The sequence below is a fragment of the Ursus americanus genome, chromosome 5 (genome assembly GCF_024610735.1).
Source record: "Ursus americanus isolate L20-20 chromosome 5, mUrsAme1.1.p, whole genome shotgun sequence".
NCBI lineage: Eukaryota > Metazoa > Chordata > Mammalia > Carnivora > Ursidae > Ursus > Ursus americanus.
In genome coordinates this window covers 54,068,290-54,092,157 of record NC_142131.1, presented here as the reverse complement: position 1 = coordinate 54,092,157, position 23,868 = coordinate 54,068,290, and the positions used below count along the sequence as shown (strand labels likewise).

At 43.8% G+C, this 23,868-nt stretch overlaps 2 protein-coding genes and 2 non-coding genes across 4 annotated transcripts in view; 3 read left to right on the top strand and 1 right to left on the bottom strand.

The window, feature by feature from the left end:
- The window catches only part of SIL1 (SIL1 nucleotide exchange factor), a 249,518-nt gene extending 233,907 nt beyond the window's left edge, over window positions 1-15,611 (bottom strand). The window contains exons 1-2 of the mRNA XM_045794580.2: window positions 15,570-15,611; window positions 14,271-14,324 (exon numbers count right to left, since the gene is read on the bottom strand). Of these exons, the coding sequence (XP_045650536.1) occupies window positions 14,271-14,275 (5 nt within the window). The 5' untranslated portion in view covers window positions 14,276-14,324; window positions 15,570-15,611. The remainder of the gene's footprint in view (window positions 1-14,270; window positions 14,325-15,569) is intronic.
- On the top strand, window positions 873-979 carry LOC123790611 (U6 spliceosomal RNA). Its single transcript, XR_006779139.1, has one exon. It is a non-coding gene; the product is annotated as a U6 spliceosomal RNA (small nuclear RNA).
- Window positions 15,612-15,644: 33 nt separating the features above from the next.
- MATR3 (matrin 3) overlaps window positions 15,645-23,868 on the top strand; it is a 44,914-nt gene continuing 36,690 nt past the window's right edge. Inside the window, exons 1-4 of the mRNA XM_045794568.2 lie at window positions 15,645-15,752; window positions 17,139-17,176; window positions 18,612-18,688; window positions 19,498-19,573. The gene's annotated coding sequence lies outside the window, so the exon portion shown is untranslated. The remainder of the gene's footprint in view (window positions 15,753-17,138; window positions 17,177-18,611; window positions 18,689-19,497; window positions 19,574-23,868) is intronic.
- On the top strand, window positions 19,212-19,412 carry LOC123790628 (small nucleolar RNA SNORA74). The gene has a single exon (XR_006779153.1). It is a non-coding gene; the product is annotated as a small nucleolar RNA SNORA74 (small nucleolar RNA).

Here is a 23,868-nt window from a genome sequence, read left to right as displayed (position 1 = left end):
TGAGACTTTGATATGCTTAGCACCTACTTTACGCCAGGCACCCTAATGGTGTTATCTTCTTTAGTCCTCATAATGGCCCTTGAGTTAGGGATTGAAACAAAAAGCATTATCTCTCATCTGGATTACGGGAAGAGCCTCTTTCTGGAAGAACACTGACTTCTTTCTCATCTGATACCCAACTTCTGCCCTTCCCATCTACAGGATTGCACAGAGCAGCCAGAATGATCCTTTTAAAATCATGTCACTGTTCCGCTCAGAACTCTTCTATGGCTCTCCATTTCACTCAGCATAAAATCCAAATCTTTACTAGGTTCTACAATGCCCTACATTACCTCCCTAAGCCCCAGACTGCAAATTTAATGACCTCATGCCCTACCACTCTCCCCCTTGCTGTCTCTGGTAAGCCACACCGGCTTCCTGACATATGTCTCAAACACTGATGTGTATACTCCTGCCTCAGGCCCTTCCTGGCTGCCCTCTGTGCCTACAAAGCTTTATCCTGATCTCTCCATGGCTTGCTCCCTTGCTTATTTCAAGTTTTGTTCAAGTGTCACTGTATTAGGAAGGCCTCCCTTGACTCCCCTGTGGTGATTTTAAAATATGCCCACAAAATCTCTGATACTCCTCCCTTCGAGAGGTAGAACTCAATTCTCCCCACCCCCTTGAGTGTTGGCTTGACTTAGTGTCTGCTTCCAAAATAATAGAATACAGGAAAAGTAACAGTGTGTGACTTCTAAGACAAGGTCATAAGAGGCTTTGTGATTGCCCTAGTACCACTGGTAATGAGAAAACATCAGGCAAATGCAAATTAAGGGACATTCTACATAATACCTGATCAGTACTCTTCAAAATTGTCAAGATTATGAAAAACAGTGCTCGCTTCGGCAGCACATATACTAAAATTGGAACGATACAGAGAAGATTAGCATGGCCCCTTCACAAAGAGGACGCGCAAATTCATGAAGGGTTCCGTGTTTTTACTATCAGGGAACTGCAGATCAAAACTACAATGAAATATCACTTCACACCTGTCAAAATGACTAAAATCAACAACGCAAGAAACAACACGTGTTGGAGAGGATGTGGCAAAAGGAGAACCCTCTTTCACTGTTAGGAATGCAAACCGGTGCAGCCACTCTGGAAAACAAGATGGAGGTTCCTCAAAAAGTTAAAAACAGAACTACCCTATGATCCAGCAATCTCATGATTGAGTATTTACCCAAAGAAAACAAAAACACTAATTCAAAAGGATTATATATTCATAGCAGCATTATTTATAATACCCAAATTAGGGGTGCCTGGGTGGCTCAGTCGTTAAGTTTCTGCCTTCGGCTTGGGGCGTGATCCCAGGGTCCTGGGATCGAGCCCCGCATTGGGCTCCCTGCTCCTCTGGGAGCCTGCTCCTTCTTCTCCCACTCCCCCTGCTTGTGTTCCCTCTCTCACTGGCTGTCTCTCTCTCTGTCAAATAAATAAAGTCTTTAAAAATATATATATAATACCCAAATTATGGAAGCAGCCCAAGTGTACATCAATTGATGAAGGGATAAAGAAGATGTGGGATATAGATATAGATATAGATATATAGATATACTGGAACATTACTCAGCCATAAAAAAGAATAAAATCTTGTCATTTGCAACAACTGGGACAGAGCTAGAGAGTATAACACTAAGCGAAATAAGTTCATCAGAGAAAGACAAATACCATATGATTTCACTTGAATGTGGAACTTAGAAACAAAACAAACAAGCAAAGGGGAAAAAAGAGAGACACACACAAACCAAAAAACAGACTCTTAATTCTAGAGAACAAACTGATGGTTACCAGAGGGGAGGTGGGTGGGGAGATTGGTGAAATAGGTGATGGGGAGATTAAGGAGTGCACTTGTGATGAGCACTGGGTGATGTATGGAATTGTTGAATCACTGTATTGTACACCTGAGACTAAGATTACTCTGTATGTTAACTGGAATTATAATAAAAACTTTTTAAAAACATTATGAAAAATAAAGAAAGAGTAGGAAACTATTGTTGATCAAAGAAGACTAAGAAAACATGATGACTAAACACAATGTGATCTCCTGGACTGGATCCTGAAACAGAAAAGACATTAATGGAAAAACCGGGGAAATCTGAATAAGGTCTGTAGTTTAGTTAAAAGTGTACCAACGTTAATCTCTTGACTTTGAGAAATGTACCATGGTTATATAAGAGATTAATGTTAAAGAAAGCTGAGTGAAGTATGTAAGGGAACTCTTTGTACTATCTTTGTAACTTGTCTGTAAATCTAGAAGTATTCCTAAATAAAAAAAAATTTCTTAAAAAGGCATTGTGTCTTCCTCCTTGCTTTCTTAGACCATGCACATGCTACCGTGTCTTGAGGATACTCAAACAGCCTTACGGGGAGGGCTACCTATGTGTTGAGCAACTGAGGTGTCCAGCCAACAGCCATGTGAGTGAACCATCCTTGGAAGAGAATCCTCCAGCCCCAGTCAAGTTTTCAGGCAACTGCAGTCCTGTCTGACATTTTGACCACAACATCAAGAAAGACCCTGAGCCAGAATGATCCAGCTAGGTCACTTCTGAATTCCTGACCTTCAGAAACTGTGAGACGATAATTTATTGCTGTTTTAGGCCTCTGAGTTTTAGAGTAAACTATCTAAAATAGCCTCCTTCTAGTCACACTCAACCCCCCCTTTCCAACCTCAATTTTCTTCATAGTACCTATCAGGTGACACCACATGACAGGTTTGTTTATTTAACTTCTGTCTCCACCCTAGAATGTGAGCTGCATGCAAGGAGAAACTTTGTTTAGTGTATGTCTCCTGCACCTAGAACTGTGCTTGATGCAGAGTAAATGTTCGATAAGGGATAGTTGTTATTATTATTATTTTTTTTTTTTGGATAACAGGGGGTTAGGTAAAAATCCCTTCTCTATCCTCACCCAGAAACAAAACAAAACAAAACAAAACAAAACAACAAAACAAAACCCAGCCTCTGGAGGATGGGGGCCAAAGTGGCTGACGTTGAGACAATGCAGAACTAGGAAATGCAAGCAAAGATGAATCAGAAACTCGAGATCTGACTGAGTTCTTCATCCACTGAGAGAGCTCCCACAAGTTTCTTCCTCCCTCTGGATCTCCGTTTCCCCAAATACAAAATTCAAAAGACCGGGATGACCTGCAAGATCACCAAGATTTCTTCCAGCTCTACCAGTTAATGATTCTAAGAATGGCCTGGGAGGAGGTGCAGGAGCTCAGTTCTGGAGATGGAGGAAAGGAGAAGGAGTGAAGAATACGTGTTACCTTCACAGGGACAAGGCAGAACGTGTCTACCTTCATGCTGTGCTCACCTCCTGGAAACCCTTTCCCATTGGATAATCTATTCCTTTGCCAAGGCCCAGCTCCCTGCCTCTGCAAAGCACACAGGCTCCTATAAGCCTTAGCAAAAGTCTTCATTAACACATTTCCCACACTGAATTATAACTGGATCTTTGTATCTTGGGGTCTTCACTCCTAAAAGGAGAAAGTCAGTCCCAGGTCAAACTTTCAGGCTTGCAATTCTCTCCTAGTGAATTTAGACCCTAAAGGAAGGAGAAATCAGGGGAGGAGGTAGAAGACCAGCCATGTGCTGGGACTCCCTTAAACCTCTGCCTTTTCTCTCTTCTCCTCCAGTCTTGGCCTCACCACCAAGAGAAGCACGCACGTCGGCATGCCTGCCCCTCTGCCTCTCCTAAGTACTGGGTCAAATGCCATTCATTTGAGCCATATTAACTTTCCTCTGCTCCTCCCTCCTGCAGTCTTCCACCCCTTCCCCACGATACACACATCCTGGGTCCCTTCCCAACATCTGTTCCAGGTAGCTCACACTTCCTATTATTTGATATGAAGACAGGTTTAAGGGGCATCTTTTTCTCCACAACAGCTCATGGAAAGGGCTGAAGCACTTGCTCTGTTCTGGGAATCACAGATGGTAGGATTCTGTTCAGTCTATCAAATGAGGTTGGCAGCCACGGGAGATGAGGCAGGACAGGTAGGCAGGAATCAGATTGGGTGGAGGATTTTGTCCCATAGGCCATGGAAGCCACTGAAGAATTCTGCACAGATTGGAACTCATTCCCCTTCCACTCAGCCCTCCTTACTTACATCCCTTCCTATCTCTCTCTGCCCCCCCACCCCGTTCCATTTGTCTCATACCAGAACCTTAATAACACCAGATTTATTGAGAACCTTCACCGTGCAAGTTTTCTGTTCACATTGCCTCATTTCCACCTTTCAGCACTGATGAGGTAGGTGTTACTGTCCCCACTTCAGGTAAGGAAAATGACTCCAGTGAGTGATTTGCCCTGTTGGAAACTAAGGAAGAAGCAGAGCCCAATTTCTTAATCATTACACTAATTGGCCCCTGCTCTTAGGGAGAAATGTCTTCTTTGGGGGAGATGTCTTCTTTGGGGGGAGATGCCTGTAAGGAGGTCTTTGAGGTCAGGAGGTAGAACTGGGAAGAGCGAGTACAGAACCAGGCTATTCTGGAACTGGGATTTCCAGGTTCCGATGGGACCTATCTTACCAGCCTTGCTCCTCTCTCTGCTTGGCAGGAAACGTCTCCCATTCTCCTCACTCCCTGTCTTCATCCACTTGCTTACTCCAGTTCCCACATCCTCCTTCACTTCCTTATATACGGTTTGCCCTTGTCTTACAGGTTCTAGGTGGTACATTTGTTCTGAAAATGCCTGGATGGACCAGGATCCTCTGGAACCTCTAAAGATAATTTGAGCATCTGGAAAGGATGAGTCTACCTACCCACCCTGTCCTCCCCAACTCTATCAAAAAGGGTCTGGCCTGACCCTGGGCTTCCAAGGCTCTTCAGCAAAGGTTAGCTCCTCTCTACCACATCTCCCACTACCTACCCCCGTGCCCTCTCAAAGGCTACAAATATATAACCACATGTGCTTCCCCAAACATGCCAAATTCTTGAAATCTTTGCATGTGCATTTCCTCTCTCTGGAATGCCAGAATCCCTTCTACCCCAAGTTTTTCTTTAGGAAAACTCCCAGTATCCTCAGGCTTGGCTCAAACATGACTTCCAGCCCCAGGAATGTCATCATCACTCAGGCTATCATTTCTTGCCTGGACTCCTCCCTCACTGGTCCCTGGGATGCCTCTCTGGCCCTACGCCATCCACTGCCCACATCGCACCCAGAGTAACCTCTCTAAAATCCAAACTTGATCTTATCAATTCCCTTCTTAAAACTTTCAAATGGTTTCCCATGCCCTGGAGGTAAACTCGTAACTCAACCTGGTTTGGGTGCTTCTTCAACCCCATTCCCACTTCTCTTGCTTCAGATCTTCCAGCCCTGCCCACCACCCTACAGGTACTCAAGCCAGATTTCCTGACACTTTTACTCAGTTCCTTGAAACTTGCCTGTTCTCTCTTGGCTACATAATGTTCCCTTGGCTGGAACTCTCTTTCCCTCCTTCTCCCCCGGCTGACTTCTGCTAACCTTTCAGGCAGGTCTCAGCCTGGACTCACTTCACCAAAGAGCCTCCCAGAACGCCCGATGATGAAACGAGATGTCTCTGCTTTCTGTCCCCACTGCCCATGATTTCCCCTAGGACAGCATCTATCTGGTCTGTTACTGCCTATCTGTTTGCTCATGTTTCCCACACCCACGTGGGAGCCTACGTTTGGGAGCCTACCTTCTTCCCAGCTCTAACCCAGAGTCTAGTACTGGTAGGCTCTCCATGAACAACTGTTAAATTGGTGAGTAAACAGAGCCTCCCCTGTCTTCACAGTGTGGACTTAGGCACCCACTGTAGTTTCTACCACCGCCACCTCATAGTTACTATTCTGGATTATGGATGATTGCTTCCCTGTGTGTTCCTGTCTTGATGGATGGGGATGGCACCTTAAGTGTACTCCAGTGCCTAATGCAGAGGTCAGCATCCACCTTCCATCCATCTTCTTCTATTTCTGAATTCTCATTATTTTTAACAAATTTTTATTGAATAACTACTATATACTAGATACTTTGGATCCAGCAGTGAAAAAGGTAGCTGACACTCTGCCCTCAAGCTCACATTCTATTGGCATATATGGGTGCCTAGTGAATAGGAGGTTCAGTGGATCTCAGTTCTACTGCGAAGCCCCTGAGGGCTTTCCTGTCTACAACTACAAATCAAGGAGCACAGCCTCTGGGGACCTCTGGACCTTCCTTTGTCCAGGTCTCCATGGGACTAGCCATCCAGCAGCAGGAAGTGGGAGGGAGGAGAGTGGACAATGGTGTTGCAGCCCAGTGCCTACAACCACTTCATCCAGCAAGTTTGGCAACTGGCTTTTTTCTCTACCCTGGAACCAAGAAAGAAAGAGATCCACAGAGGGAAAGACATAAATGGATAGGAATGACTGAGGAGAAAGGAAAGAGAGGAAAAGTGAACACAGAGTAGGAAGAAGAGGAGTCGGAAACACACAGACAGGGAAGGAGACGAAGGCAGAGACAGAAGGCCTGAAGGACTGAGCCCTGCCCCTCTCATTTGGGTCCGGGGGGGGGGGGTGCAGGAGGTGTCAGGAAAGATTCAATTTTGACCTCTTGGAATTCCCTCGATGATCCCTCAAATTATCTCTGGCCCCATCCGGCCCAGGGACCTCCCAGCCCCCAAGCCAGGATATACTCCCTGCGACCCTCATGAGTAGGGACAGGCAGTGATGGAAAAACGCAGTTGCTCAGGGAACAGCAGTCCCTGATTTTCATCTTTTTCAGAAAAGATCATAGAAAAGACCCTGTGTTCACCATCTGTTTCCTAACTGGGGGCTCCAGGCTCTGCTCTCTGAGATACTGGCCTAACAATATCCCAATCTGCAGGCACGGCACAGAAACTCCTCTGAGCTGGGAGCTGGGGAAGCAGCCCCATCCCCAGGAGCCCCCAGATACCAAGCACGAGGCTGAGCTGCTAATGGAGCCCTGCTCTTGCCAGCAGCTTCCACGGCTCGCTCCTGAGGCTGTGATGCCATCTGCTGCTCAATTTAGGAAACTGGCTGACTTTGGCGGCACAACCAAGGCCCATCAGGGCAGGAGTTGGGAAGGAGACCCTCCTGGGTCTCAGAAGAGCCATGTCTTTATCTGTGGACAGACCCAGTACTGGGCGTCAGAGACGGAGCAAATGCTCTGCTCCCTGTCATTGTTCTCCTCAGACAAGGCAGAACTCCTCCCTTTCATAGGAAGGTACCTCAGGGTTCTGGAGGGATGGGTAAGTTGGCTCTGCCCTTCATCAAAGTCCAGTGTTATCTCCAGATTAAATTGCCCAGAGAGGTCCCAGCCTGCCTCTTTGAAGTTCCACAGCTTTTCTCAAAACATTTTTTTTCTTTGCAGGTTTAAGTAAGATTATTCCAAGTTATATTAATTGGGTGAATGAAATAATGAGGCCAGGCCTAGAGAAAGTGGGGCTTTGAAGAAATAGGTATGCTCACGCTGAATTGAAATAAGACCTTCAGACTCTCAGCGGGTTTCTGACGCTCCTGCTGTGTTGTCCCTTTTCAGGCCTCAACCCAGGTAGGGTTATGAGCTCCAGTGTTACAGGGGTCACACTAATACCAGCCACCTATTTTTGGTATTTGTTCAACTAAGGGTTAGCTTGAGGAAATTTCCTGCAAACCAGCTGAGGTGGCCAACCTCTGAGGTGATCCCCAATGATTCCCATCTCCTGAAAGTCACCCACTTATCATCTCCCTCCCACAAAGTACAAGGGTTAATTAGTGGGGCCAGTGGAATATGACAGAAGTAATGGTGTGTAATTTCCAAGATTAGATTATAAAAGACTCTGGCTCCCATCTTCACGTCCCTCTCTCCCTCCGTCTGTCTGCCTCTCTCCCTCATCACTTACCCTAAGGAAGCCAGTTGCCACGTTGCAGCAGCCCTATGGAGAGGCTCCTGTGGTAAGAAACTAAGGCCTTCTGTCAACAGCCACATGAGTGAGACTCAAGCAGATCCCCTTAGAAAGCCTTCAGTGTGTGACCCTGAGCCAGCTCGGCTGAATTACTCCCTTTCCTTACCCTCAGAAACTGAGATAAATGTTCGAAGTTTGGGGCAATTTGTTATGCAGCAACACAACAAATCTGTCATATGGTATTATTATTATAATATCATGACATGTCATCTGCATTATATCACTTCATTTCTTTATAAGATCTAATATGTGGACCTTACCCCGACTTTAACTCATCTCCTTCTACCCTACCCTCTCCCCAGCTCAGCCTCACCCAAGGCTCACTCCTGCTTCACTCCGGCCCATTGAATTTGCTTTTCTCTCTGCTGGAGCCCCCGCCCACCTACCCCTAAATATCTGCACGGTCGGTCACTCCCTTATCTCCTTGAGGTCTGTATTCACATTCACAAGCTTTCCTTGACCCTCTGCACACCTGAACTGTAGCTCCTACACATACCTATTCTTTTCCCTGTTATTAGCCTTAGCCCGTATGATTATATAACATATATAATAAAATATATTTTATATATTTATCTTATAATTTTTTAAAAGATTTTATTTATTTATTTATTTATTTATTTGAGAGAGAGAGTTTGAGAGAGAGGCAAGCAGGGGGAGTGGCAGAGGGAGAGGGAGAAGCAGAGTCCCTGCTGAGCAGGGAGCCCCATGTGGGGCTCGGACCTGAGATCATGACCTGAGCTGAAGACAGATGCTTAACCGACTGAGTCATTCAGGTGCCCCATCTTATAATTTTTATCTCCCCCCTTGAATGTAGACTCCATGAAGTCAATAATTCATGTTTTTGTCTATTTTAGTCACCTCTCTAGCCCTAGCACCTGGACTAGTGATTAGTGAGGCACACAACAGATGTGCGATACATATGCAGTTGAATGGGGGAAAATGTCATAATTCATCAATTATAGCATGTGTATCTCCTAGATGCCATATCATATATCACATGCCAAGTTATGATGTCACATGTACATTATATTTAAATGCAGTGTAAGGCAGTGCAGAGATCCTACAGCCATAAATAACAAGACCTAGCTTTGTTGCTTGCTGGCTTGCTACATTACTATAAGAGAGGCATGTATTACTCTCTGAGCCTCAGTTTTACTCATCTGTAAAGTGAGATTATTATAACCTCCCTATAGTGTAGGTGTAGAAATCAAATAATGAATGTTACAGTATTTTTAAAAAATCTAACATATATATTTCTGAAATGTTTTCCAAAGGCCATGTCATGTGTCTCAGGATATACTCTTTGGGGTTGGGGGAGATAAAAAGGTCAAAAAGGTCTGGGAAATTTGGGTTCCAGTATTCCAATGACTCTCCTTGGACATTCACACCATTAGCATATGAAAGGCTCTGAAAATCCCGCAGCAAAGGTCTTTTCCTAAAGCACCTAACTAAACTTGGTCTTGATCTCTACGAATACACACAGAGCAGCGCCTGTGTTGTCAGGATGGTATTGCTACTTTAGATCAAGGAATTCTAAAGTTCCTGAAACAGAAATCCCAGTGGGGTGGGCAATGAGATCTAACAGCTGAAATGGAGATTCGGAGGAGGGAGGAGGAGGAGAAAAAGAAAAAGGAGGAGGGAAGAGAGAGGATGGAGGGAAAGGGAGAACAAGGAAAAGGAAGAAGAAAGAAAAACGTTGGTGAAGGGAGACAAGGACAACTAAACTCATCCCCTTTGAAAAGAACCCTGCAGAACAAAGGCAAGCTGAAATTTCCCAGGGCTGGAGGGTGGGGGAGGAATCCAAGAATCCTGGTGCTGCCCACGGAGCCCAGCTTATTCCTCTGAGCGTTGCCTCTGCCAATTTCCGCAGTTGGAGCTCAGGCTTCCTTTTCAGCTTCAAGAAACCTCTGATTGAAGAGATTTCTCCTTTATCAGGGAGGAATCAGGTAAACCAAATCAGCAGCTTCTCAATTTAGTGTACTTATTAAGTGCCTGAAACAGCAGCTGCCATTTTTCCTTTCCTCACTAGCAATAGCCTTCTTGGCAGCGTTTATCTACACCCCCCCCCCCCACGCCGCAGCACGCCTGGCTCGGGGAAAGGGAGAGGAGCTGCAGGTCCTCCCACGAAGACTCCCTAAGCTAAGTGGGAGAAGAGAGGTCTGCAGGTTTATTCTCAACCTCCAGATAGGCCTGCCCCAGCCCAGTCCACATACTAACCGAAAAGGATGCAACTCTCTCTGGCATCCACTCGCACTTTCAGCCCTCATGGCTAGGAAGTCCTTTGTTACATCTCATTTCAGTCTTTTTCCTATAACTTCATTTGTTACTGCCTTTCCTTTACCCCAGAAGAAGGGAGTGATTTGACTGTCCTAAGTTGCATGTATACAGCAACCTATACTAATCAACATGGTTATAACCCATCTCTCTGGGCATATGATTGGTGAATATTATTTGAGGAACCCCATTTCCCACCAACTGGGAGACTGGGCTCTTTTTTTTTTTTTTTCCAACTGTGTGATTCAAAGTGGGGATAGGGAGGTCATGAGAAAGTAAGGAAGTAACAGGTTGAGCACCTGCCTGGTCCCTTATATAAGACATCTCATTCCATTTTCACAACAACCTAAAATGTAGAGATTATAATTCCCATTTTATAGGTGAAAGTACTGATGTCCAGAGCTCACCTAAAGTCAAATAGCTGACATGTAAGGTGGTGGAGCTAGAATCTCACCAACATCTGACTCCCAAATCCATATTCTCTCTATCCAGGGGGCTTGACTGTATCATACAGAAACCCGGATCTTTGGTTTCTTTCCATTCCTTGTGATATATTAGGTTTATTCCCTAACCCCACAAACATGCTGGGATTCTGACTATTTTCACATGCCCATTTACTGGAAGGTACACTTAACATCAGAAAAGCACAAATAACTCCCTCAAGTCTTTGCTGTGACCAAATCTGAACTCACTCCTCCTGATGTCCACCTGCCTCATCAGACTGTAATCTCCATCATGGTAAGGACCATGTTTGTCTTATTCATCACTGCATCTCTCCTAGTGCCTACCACAGGGCCCGCCACGTGGTAGAGACTTAGTATGTGTTGACTGAATGAATGATGAGGACAGAAAGAGAAGACTCTGTAAAACAAGATAAGAGAATCTGAGAAAAAGATTTAAAAGGCCAACATTTAATTTAAAGGAGAAGAGAGGTAGCTAGGAAGAGACTGAGAGACAGCAAGATAAGAAAACTCAGCACAAACAAGCAAGATAAAAATAGCCTCTTGCCACTGTCCTTTTAAAATTACTTTCTATATTTGAGCCTAAGTGACAAGTGAAATCTCCTCTGTAATTTCCCATGTGTTCAGCTTAATGAATTTCTGGCAAATGGTTTCAGCATTGTAGGGCCAATTTGGACATTGTGGGGGTGGAGTTGGTGAGAAAATGAAGGGTATGGAAATAGTCTAATTGAGTCTAGAAACCAAATGAAGAGGTGATTGGAGGCATGTGAGGAGGAAGCCAACTCTTGGAACTTGCTCAACATCAAGAAGGACTGGGAATTGGTCTTGTTCTAGCTGATGTCATTATGATGTTTCCCTACATGCTATAGAAGAAGTCCAGAATCCCAAGATGCCTTGCAACGATTCTTTCTGTCCCACTGCCTATCTCCTAAGGAGCTTTAGTTGCTTATATAAACAGCATTATAGTCATGATTTAACGCCTGCCATTGGAAGGAATAAAGAGACTCTGTCTCCTTCACGTCCATAAGTCTCGTACACAGTAGGTATACCATAAATGTTGAACCAAATCATTATGAGGGAGGGAAGTCAGGGAATGCAAGGATGGGAATGCACAATCTACTCCTTGGCATCTATTCATGCTGCCCGCTCAAATACATTAACTTCTCTGTATACTGAGGAAGGAGCACTTGAGGGGCCGTAGGACCCCGAATAAAAAGTCCTTTCTAAACCTTAAAATTGGCAATGACCATGCAGACCACAATTTTAATCAGGACTGCATATCTTTCAGGTCTCCTAGTATGTTTTTCATTGTAGTTTTAATAGCTTTTTTGGAATGTAAGTCACATACCATACAATTCACCCATTTAAAGTATAGAATTCAATGGTTTTTATTATATTCACAGATATGTACAACCATCACAATTTTAGAATAGTTCAACATCACCTCAAAAAGAAACCTAGGGGGCGCCTGGGTGACACAGCGGTTAAGCGTCTGCCGTCGGCTCAGGGCGTGATCCCGGCGTTGTGGGATCAAGCCCCACATCAGGCTCCTCCGCTGTGAGCCTGCTTCTTCCTCTCCCACTCCCCCTGCTTGTGTTCCCTCTCTTGCTGGCTGCCTCTATCTCTGTCGAATAAATAAGTAAAATCCTTAAAAAAAAGAAAGAAAGAAAGAAAGAAAGAAAGAAAGAAAGAAAGAAAGAAAGAAAGAAAGAAAGAAAGAAAGAAAAAAGAAACCTAGAACCTGGATCTTTCACCCCCTCCTCTTCAGACCTCAGCAGCCCTTAATCTATTTTCTGTCTCTATAGATTTTCTTTTTTTTTTTTTTTTAGATTTTCTTATTCTGGACTTTTGTATAAATGGAATTAAACAATATATGGTCTGGCTTCTTTAATGTAACATTTTCAAGGTTCATTCATGTTGCAGCATGAATTAGTACTTCATTCCTTTTTATGACCAAATAATATTCCACTGTATGGATATCCCACATTTTATTTATCCATTTGTCAGTTAATGGACATTTGGGTTATTTCAACCTTTTATCTATTATCAATAACGCTGCTATGAAAATCTGTGTACAAGTTTTTGGACATACCTTTTTATTTTCTTGGGTATATACCTAGGAGTGGAATTGCTGAATCATAAGTAACTCTATGTTCAATCATTTGAAGAACTGCCAGACTTGGGGTGTCTGGGTAGCTCAGTCGTTAAGCATCAGCCTTTGGCTCAGATCATGATCCGGGGGTGGTGGGATCGAGCCCCACACTGGGCTCCCTGCTCAGTGGGAAGCCTGCTTCTTCCTCTCCCACTCTCCCTGCTTGTGTTCCCTGTCTTTCTCTCTTTCAAATAAATAAATAAAATCTTAAAAAAAAAAAAAAAAGAACTGCCAGACTGTTTTTCAAAGCAGTTGCACCACTTTACATTCCCACCAGAAGCGTATGAGGATTCCAATTTCTGTATGTCCTTGCCAATCAATTATGCTTTTGAGAAATAACAAGGACAACTACAGGGTCCCACTCTAATCTGAATAGCTATTACAGAGCAGCAGCAAGAGGAGTCGACTACAGGGTTGAAGGAGGGATCCCTCTTCAACTCTAAGCTCTTAGGATCATCCAGAGGGAATGCTGCCATCTCTAGTACTCTCCCTGACTCCCCCAGCTGGGTTAGCTGTCCTCTGACATCTGCCCAAGGATACATATACTATTTGTCTTTTTCCCCCACTAGATTGTAAGCTTTAGGAGAGAGATCTGTCTTGCTCTGACTTTATCTGCAGCACCTGAACAGGGTCTGGCAAATGGTAGATGCTCAGTAAATGCTGGTTGACTGACTGAATATATGATTGAACATTTCTCTACTCGTGGTTCCTGTCCAGGGAGGAGAGGAAAGGGATTAGCCTCAAGGGCAAAAGGCTTCAAGAAGGTAAGCAAGGAGAGTATAGATGCAGGAGAAAGGGAAAGGCATGCAAGAAGTTTGGGGACCTAGTGTCCCTTAGGGCCAGATCCGATTATGAGGTGAAACTCAGAGCTAATGGACCTACCCTAATCCTTTGTCTTTCATCTGGCTGCATTTTTTTTTTCCCTAGAAACTTTCCTTTTTCTTTTTTGTTATTATTCCTAACAACGTTGCCTTTGCAAGAATAAGAAACATTAAATAAAAATGTGGAAGGAAAAAAAAAAGAATAAGAAACACAGTAGAAAAGTAGCTGCTATTACAGGTAAAAAGACCACATCAATCAACTCACCAAAATGAATTCAGAATTTAAAAGGTTAGAGGCTAAGAAGGCTGACTATGAAGAATTTTTTAACTAGGAAATGCAGAAATTATAATCTAGGTTTTCCTCCTCAGGACACTGAATGCCTTATAGCTGAAAAAGGTGACTGACTACATTGTCAATGACAGGACAACGTGGCCTACCCCTCAGCCTTATGCATAATGGCTGGCCTTTGTTCCACACAAATCCTGCCTCCTATCTGACTAATCTGTGAATCCAGTAGTCACTCTGTCATTGGTCCTTCTCTCCCCAAAGGCCCTGTATTTCTCTAGCCTCATTTACTTCCTGTCTCGTCTCTGAAAGCACACATGCACATATTCACACAAACCTCATCTCTCCTTTTCATGAATCCTCACGGTAGCTCTCCTTCTCCATTTTGTGTCTTTAGAAGAAAAGAAAGCAAAATATATGAGATGTCAATGCAATTTCTCCTTTAGCAGAGCTCCACAGGACAATTACCCACCCAATCTGCAGGGTTTTATAGCTCTCATAACCCTCCTTTATGAACACACTGTGACAGCCCGATGCAGGCATTGATTATGGCAGCAGTCTTCAGCCACATTTCTATTTAACTGCAAAGCAGAGCTCCTGCCTACCAGCTCAGCACTGTTCACGTGACTTTTTTAATTACTGTATTTATGTAAGCCTTTTACCAACCAGAGCCTGTGTCCAACGCCATCAAAACTGGATGATTTGTGCTTACCACTTCTCCTGTCTCTCTCTGGCCTTAGAGCATAGTGTCTCTTTCTAGCTGTAATCAATTTTGCACTCTGGCCTTTCTCAGCAGAGGTCTGTGAGGATTGGGGTGCACGGGAAGCACGTTTTCTTTCATTAGAACAGCTGAGGGAAGATAATAAAACATGTTGGCAGATGCCAAGGGCAGTGGCTGATTCCTAGGGGCTTGTCTGGCAAAGGCGCCAGGTGCAATAGATAAGCAGAACAGATAGGCCGCCGTGGGGGCTAGGAAAGAGCGGGGCTCCAGCTTAACCAACTGTTCAGCAGGACAGAATTTTACTGACTCCAGCTAATGGGAGAAGTTTAGTGTTCAAAAGAAATACTGATAACCTGGTGGGCAATCTGTCTAAACTCAAGATGTGGCCTCTTTGGCTGACTGTGCCACGATGCAAGGCAACTCTGGCAGAGAAAGCCAGTATTCTTCAGCGACTGCAACTGAGCTACGGATCCCACTGCAGAGCACCAGGGATGCTGCCCCATAGGGCTGGGCTGGAGGAGTGCCAGGCATAATCTGCCCGAAAATCTTCTGGAGAGAGCCCGAAAACTAAGGTGACCTGTGTGGGTGGGCGAGCCATCAGCCGAGGAAGAACCCTACCGGAAAAAAGTGTGAGAGAAGATCTGAGCGGGAGGTGGAAAAAGGCGTGAGCTGCGCCTGCAGGAACCCAAAGGCGCCACACGTGCGAGGAACCGCCTCCCGGCGGGCGCTGCGTGCGGGCAGGGAGGAAGCACGGGCCCCCTTAGGACACACCAAGTTTAGTCTTCAGCACGTCCAAACCCAACGCCCCCTCCCATCCGTAAGTAACAAACGGACGGGAGTCAAATAAGTGTAGCCCTCGTGCAGAGTCTACCCTTTCTAGCGTGAGGTGCTAGCTTCTCTGAGGAGTACGCTCACCTCTGCCACGGCTCCTGCATTTTTCTAACCCGGACTTTCCTGGGCGGGGCTTCCGGGCCCCGCCCACTGAAGGCCCGCTCAGTATCCGCCCCGGGGCGGGGCTCCCCTCGGCTGCGGGCTGTCCTTTCCCCTGCGGCCTCTGCTCCGGCGGGAGTACCACGGCCGAGCTCCAGACACGTGCGGGTGAGTTAAGGGCCAAGTGGGGAGAAGCCTTGGAGGTTTACTAGTTCGGGACGAGAGATAGCTGTGGGGAGGCTTCTTCCGAGGCACGGGACGAAATTGGCGTTCGTTCCATCATGACCCCGGGTTTGGAGGGCATCTTGAAGAGTAGCTGGGAGAGTGTAGCCCTAGAGTCGTCCTCTGTTTTCTACCTTCCCTCTTGTCCCTGGAGAGTCACCTAGATCTGGTCTGAGCGAGCCTCACTTCCCAGGCGCCTGGCGCCAGGGCCAGGGACTGGGGAAGATTTGTGATGAGCACGTGTCCGGGTGGAGCTCGGTGAGGTCGTTCAACCCAAGCCCGTAAAAGGGGCAGGCTGTTTTAAGATTCATTTCTAGATCTGAACAATGAGCCCTCTCTATTTTACTTTTTCTCTCAATTGTTTGGTGTTGCTTAAGAGTGAAATTAGAGCATGGCTGGAAAAATGTATTGTCTTAGATACCCTAATCTTATGTAAGTAAGGTAAATTACAATGGTGAATGGGTAGGAATGTTTATTAACGTTAACGTTCTTGCAAACATTTTGGTTACTGCTTTCAATCAAAAATTGAGGTCGTTGGCAGGAATGGCAGCTTGTTTCCAGTTTCTTTCATATCCATTATCACATCCTGTTTTTCTAAAGTACTGCAGTTATTGTTCTTCAAAAGGTCTCCTAATCCACATCCTCTCCAATCTAGTTTTAACCAGCCTTTCAGATTTTCACTGCCCATTGCTCTCCCAAGGTAGCTTTTCTCCTTCTATTCCCCCTACTCATCATCTCCTTGCCTGGAATGTAGCTCTTGATAACCGCAAGTGTTTATTGACCACATACTCTATACCAGATATCCTTGGTCTTAATATGTATTCTTTTTAGGTCTAACAACCAGATTATGTACAGAGTACTATTGATAACATTCCCATTTTACAAATAAGACTGAGAGGTACAGAGAGGTTAAGTTACTTGTTCACTGTTACTTAGTTGTTAAGTGATAGAGCCAAGCTTCCTTCTACTTGTTGACTAGACCATTAATATGCTGCTGTTGAGGGGCCCCTGGCTGGCTCAGTCACTAGAGCATGCAGCTCTTGATCTGGGGCGGGGGGCGTGGGGGCTTGTAAATACGAGCCCCATGCTGGGTGAGAATTACTTTAAAAAAATGTTTTAAAAAATGCTCCTGTTGAGTTGCTGTGGCACATGGGTAACAAATGACGTGAGAAAATAAAGCTAACCAAGAAATATAACCAAGGAAAAGCTTTTTGTTTTATTGTCTATTTCTATGAATCAAATGAATTATGGGGTTTGTGGGCAGAGGTCTTGAACTTCACATAAGTGTTCACTACTGTTGGCTGACTCTAACCTGGAGTGCTTTGATTGCAGAGAGGACAGCCGTGGGCTTTGGACAGAGGCAGCCCCAGGTGAGTGCAACTTCATCACCCTGCCTTCGGCCCCAGCTGTAGGCAGCTGCCTAGGTTGCCATGTACCTAGGCAAGTGTTACACTGCTGGGAGAACAGCAGCCGATAGCTGGTTGGCATTCTGGGCCTGGTTCATGCCAACTCTGTTGTTAACTATACCAGGATGCCAGCATAATTGTTTATTCGTTAAGGTTAAATCTGTAAGGGCATGACTTTGCAGGGAGAAACCTAAAAATCCAGATCTTTTTGAGTGGTTCTCGTTCAACAGGTTTGGCTAGTATGAAGTTACTTGAGTCATATCTTGGAAACAGAACAAAGGTAATCAAGCCATGAGGAATGTAGAAGTAGAGGGAGAAAGTCACCTTTTTATTTTTTGAGTGCCTACCAAGTGCTCCGAAGGAGGTTTGTACAGGGAAAAAAGTCAGTGGGATTTTTGCAATTTGTCACTGAAATCAAACTGCCTGGCCCCACTCCTGCACCATACAAAGCTAGTCATACTAATCCCTTTGTAGGGGGTTTCTAGATGCAGTTACCTATAGGAATGCCTGATTAGGGAAATGTTGATGTGAATTTGCTTTAAAATTGTGGGCATTCTTCTCTAGCTCTTTAATAAAATGTAAAAATGCCAATAGATTGAGAGGCTCGAGGCAGTAGGCCTAGCTACAACCATACTAATTTCTGCTTTAGGCTGACACAATATTTTTGTTGGTTTCTTACTGAGTTTCAGGAGTGAGCAGAGTTGTTGCCCCTTTGGAGCAGTAAATACTGGGTCCCTTTTTATAGTGATTTTATTTTGGATTGCTAATTTTCTGAGAAGAGATGCTTCTCAGTTCTAGTCAAACACTTATCACTCAGGGTGATGCTGGAGATTGTCCAATAGGGCTGACTTAGTTGCTGCTTCTGTGAAAAGAGACATCTAGATTCTAGAGGAGGAACTGGTGAGGATGTTAGGAGGTAGGGGAGTTATTTATAAAAGCTAGCTTTGTTGTATCCATTGGCTTTCCCTAAAAAGGGTTCACTTAGCTAAATGTTGAGTGCTTTGTGTGGATACCTCAGATGTTCATTGTGAATAGCCTTTTACATATGGTGTCTTAGGAGTAGTGATATCTAGAGGATTTGGGGGAATGGTCAGCTTTAATGGTAATTATAGGCAAGAAAAAGACAATGGGAAATAAAATAATTCTGGAGGATATTGAAAATAGGGTAAATCATAAACAGCATTATTTCTGTTTCTACAGAAAAGCAGCTTCAGGAGGGTGTTGAATGGTGAAATATTTTTATTTTTTATTTTTTATTTTTTCATTTTATTTTATTTTATTTATTTTTTTTTTTTAATGATTTTTTATTATATTATGTTAGTCACCATACAGTACATCCCCGGTTTCCGATGTAAGGCTCGATGATTCATTAGTTGTGTATAATATTTTTCTTTTTTAGGATGACTTGAAAGTAGGACATCCTTGGCCCTCCTGAAGAGAGTAGTGGCTGGTGAACGGTCTGTATGACATTCTCAGGTAAATGTCCCTGTTCATTCCAACAGTGACTACCTCCCGTGCGGCAGGCGTGTTTCCTTGTTGGTATCCATCAGGAAGCAATTGGGAGGTAAAATCACCTATATTTGCCCCCCAACAAATTTGGCCTCTGAGCAGTGAAATGCTAAGTGGGATTTTGGTGGTTATGGTCTGAGGGCGTGTAGGATCTCTGAGATTATCTCTATCATTCCATCTGAGGAATGTAAAAGGAGACTGTAAAGTCCAGGATAAAAAGGATGGTGTATCTCGCGTGTTCACTGCTAGATCCCAGTCATAGTGCCTGGCACATAGCAGGAGTTCCCTGAATGTTGAACAAAATGACTGAAGGCATGGGGAAGGAGTTCCTGTTTCCTATTTGTTTAAAGGGCTTGGCAGCAAAGTCTGCCATCAGTGCTTCCAGGCTCCTGGTTTGCAGTCAACACTGAATTCATGAGGATACCTGTATTCATATCTTCTGCTTGGGGTGTCTGCGTATCTGAAACACAAAAAGCTGTTTTGGGAATCACCCAGCAGTTGTCAGCTGTCCAGGCTAGTGTGATGCCTTGGGTGGTGTTACACTGTTGGAAGAGCAAATGCTGCCTTTATTGAGGTCTGGCTCCAAGCACTGTTTTGGTGTTGTGGCTGAGTACTCTTGGGCAGCGTTTTGCACCTCTGAGAGTGGAGTAACTCCTCCTGTGGAGTTGCTCCTAGTCTGGGTGCAAACAGGTTTTTTGTTTTCGGGTTTTTTTTTCTTTGAGGAAAGGACCCTGTCTTATGGATAGCTTGTCATTCCTTTCCTCTTTGAATCCTAGATGCCTTTACCTGAGTGAGAAATCTGCCTCCATCAGGACCTCAGATGTCTGACAGCCCTATGTGACATCAGGATAGGTAATGTGTATAATCCCTTTTGTCCTGCAGGTTCTTATTAACTTGTTTCAGCTCAGATGGGTGGTGTGAAATAATAGAAAAAATATATATTGGCCTCTGCTCCCATTCTTGGCACAGAGTTCCCAAAACTCTTAAAATTTCCTAAGTGATAAGAACACTAAGAGCATCTTTTGTTGTAATATTTGGTATTTGACTCTGGTTCCTGATACTGAGCTCCTAAATCCAGGAATTTCCTGGGTGATTGGAATGTCTTGTTCTAATGAGGCTGGTCACCAGAAAGGCCAAGGAATGATTAGCAGCTTGGACGTTTCAGCCCCACCTGCATTCTTCAGAAAGGGGAAAGGCGCCGGAAATGGCGTTAAATCATTCGCATATGGTGAAGCCTCCAGAAAAATCCCAGTAGTGTGGGGTTTAAGAGAACTTATAGGTTGGTGAACACTTAGAAGGGCTGGGAGAGTAGTGCAGCCAGAGAAGGGTGGAAGCTTGGCGACCCTTTCCACATAGCCTTGCCCTGTGCATCTCCCATCTGGATGTTTATCTGTAGCCTTTCTCATATCCTTTTAAAATAAACTGGTAGGGACACCTGGGTGGCTCAGTCCGTTAAGCATCTACCTTTGACTCAGGTCACGATCCCAGGGTCCTGGGATTGATTCCTGCATCGGGCTCCTCGCTCAGCTTCTCCCTCTGCGTGCTGCTCACCCGGCTTGTGCTTTTCCTCTCTCTCTCTGACACATAAATAAAATAAACTGATAAACAGTAAGGAAACCATTTTCCTGAATTCCGAGACTACTCTAGCAAATTAATCAAACTTAAGGGGTGTTTGTGAGAACCTCTGATTTATATCAGAGGCTGGTCAGAAGCACAGGTAACAATCTGGACTTGTGATTGGCATCTGACATGAGGGAGGGGCAGTCTTGTTGAACTGTACCCTTAACCTGTGGGATATGATACTCCAGGTGTATTGAGTGAAACTGGAGGACACCCGCTGGTGACAAAGATTTGCTTGGTGTGGGGAAAAACCCACACACATCTGGTGTCAGAAATGGTGAGAATATGGTAGTAGTGTGAGAGTAAAGGAAAAGTATAAAGTAAAGTTTTCTTGGGGTTCCTGGCTAGCTCAATCCATAGAGCATGCGACTTTTTTTTTTTTTTTTAAGAGCACGTGGCTCTTGATCTCAGGGTCCTGAGTTCAAGCCCCACGTTGTTTGTAAAGCTTACTTCAAAGGAAAGGAAGAAAATTTTTTTAAAAACTGAGGTTTTCTTTACAGGTAGAAAAACTTAAGAGTTCTAAAAAATTATATAGAGTATGAGAATATTAGCAGATACTTGATCTAAAGTCCAAGGCTTAAACTAAGGCCTCGTTTTCTAGAGCTGTGCTGTACAGTACATGAGACTATTTCAACTGACAAAAATTAACTCTGATTTTCCATCTCAGTATTTAGTGACTACCATATTGGACAGCTTAGAACATTTCCACCGATATGGAAAGTTTTATTATACACTGCTGTTCTAGAGCAGGGGTTGGCAAACTTGGTGTAAAAGGCCAGATAATATTTTAGCCTTGTGCACCACAGAGTCTCTTGTAACTACTCAATTCTTCACTTGCAGTATGAAAGCATCTGTAGACATAATATTTCAACAAATGAGAATTGATGTGTTCCAATAAAACTTTATTAATCAACACTGAAATTGGAATTTTGTAGTTTTCAGTGTTACAATTAAAAATTTTCCCCCAATTATTCTATGCTTGAGGGCTTTTCAAAACAGATTGGCAGGCTAAAATTGGCCTGTGAGCTAGAGTTTGCCCAACCCTGTTCTAGAAAATGAAATTCAGTCCTTGAGAATTGACAGCTCATTAGTGACAGGTTCAGGGCCAGTACCAACATGTCTCTGAAAAATTCCACGTTATCAATACCTTTGCCTTACAGCAGGTCTTTACCATTCAGCCTTAAACTGTACCTCTTTTAGAGGACTAAGATGACCTTAGTAAATTCTCCAGACTAGAATAGTCCTCATTTCTTGTGTTTGGAGTTTGTCGTGTGTACTTTTTGCACCGCTTACTTTTGTCATAGTGGTTCTCTTCCATTTTTAATGTATACCCGAAGGAGAGGTTCTAAGAAAGAAGGGCAGTCTTCATTTCCAGCAGAGCCTGATCACGGCTTCAGCCCTGGGTAGTGAAATAGAAATGGTCCCTAAGGAAGGAGGAAAACTTTGTCATGAAGTCAGGGTTCAAAATCTGGGATGGTAAGCTTCTCTGAGCACACAGATTGCCTTCCTGACCACTGTTAAGGCTACCCAGGCGCAGGGAGGATGCCTCTTTGTTGCTACTTGAAGAAGGATGATTCACTGATGTCTACACCTGTATTCAATACCCCAGGAGATTTCAGTGGCTTAATCATGCACATTAATGTAATGGGATTTCCTAGTTGATAAGTGAAGTTAATTAGTCACCTACTACTCCCTGTTGACTTGATTTTTTTTTTCCTGGTGAGGAAATAAAAGAAGATGAGGTAGAAGATGAAGTAAAATATTTCAAAGTAACTATTTAACCCCAAGCTACCACCTCCTGTTATAGGTAGCAGTTAGACACAGTGACCCTCTTCGTTGTCCCACCCAAGTTTCAAGGCTCAGTCCTATGCCATACTAAGGAAAAACTAAAGCTGGGTGGGTAGGGAGACCAAAGTATTGAGTAGACCATCCCTGGTACCTATCTGTAATTTAATTCCTTTCCTTCAGGGTTGAAACTGCTATCAGTGGACTTTTGCATTAAAATTGTAGATCATGTCTCAAATTGTAATCAGGAAAATAAAACCCCAGAGAAATAAATTGTGCAGGCCCCAAAGGGACACAGAAAGGTGGATCACTGCCTAGGAATTCACACAAAAGAAAACAATCCCGTAAGAGCAACTAATTAAGTACTTAAAAGAGTGACAATGGCTCCTTGAATCTTGTTGCCTAATTAGGGCTTTATGAACAGCTCCAGTTAATGGACCTGTCAATATTCTCTTGGAAAACAATTTCACTGAATTAACAAATCAACTGTAATACTTAGAATGTCTGCTTAGCAATTCTTTCTCTTTATTGCCATTTAGAAACAATAAGCCAGCTTGCTATGTCATATATTTGTCAGTTTAGTATCCTAAGTCCTGGCTCAAAGAAGCCTGTTATTTGGCCCTCCCTGTTCTCCAGTAAAGGCCCTTTGGAGTACGAGAACATCCTGTACTACTTGTTAAGGGTGACTTAACTACTACCTCAGAAAGGCTGATAAATGGACCTTGAAATTTATTTTATTTTAGAATTATTGTAGATTTACAGAAAAGTTCTGAAGATAGTACAAAGTACAAAGAATTCTCACGTACCCTACACCCAGTTTCCTCTGATAACATTTTACATTAGTATAGTTCATTTATCACAATTAGTGGGCTAATATGGATACGTTACTGTTACCTAGGTCCATACTTTAGTCACATTTCCTTAGTTTTTACCTTGCGTCCTTTGTCTGTTCCAAGATCCCATTGAGGATATTACATTTAGTTATATCTCTTTGGGTTCCTTTATAAGATTTTTTTTTATTTATTATTATTTTCGAGATTTTTTTCTGCAGTAACCTCTATACCCAGTGTGGGGTTCGAACTTAAAACCCTGAGATTAAGTGTCACATGCTTTACCAACTGAGCCAGCCAGGCACCCCTCCTTAGATTCCCTTTAGCTAGGACAGCTTCTTAGACTTGCTTGTTTTTGATGACCTTGAATTTGAGTCGGGTATTTTGTAGAAAGTCCCTCAATTAGAATTGAGTTTTTCTCATGATTAAGCTGGGCTTAAGGGATTTTTGAGAGGAAGACCATAGAGGTAGATTTCCATTCTCTTTTTGTATCAAGATGACTTATTACTGTTGTTGTTAACCTTGATCAGCTGGCTGGGGTTTGTCTTGCCAAATTTCTCCACTGCAGAGTTACTCCCCCGACCCAATTCTGTGTGCTTTGGAATGAAATCACTACGTGCAACACAAACTTAAATAGACAGGAGTTGTGCTCTCTTTGAAGGTGGAGTATCTACAGAGGCTACTTGGAATTCTTAAGAAATAAATTGCTCTCTCATTCAGTTTATTTATGCCACTATGAGCCCGTGGGTATTTCTGTTATACTTTGGGAAGTAGTCCAATAATACTTTATTTTGTTCAGTGTTCCAGCTTTGGCCTTTGGGAGCTCTTTGTTTGGCTACTGTATCCCTTCAGTATGCCTCCATCATTGTGGGGTTTTGGTTTTTAAGCGCTTCTCGCTTTATGGCACTATTA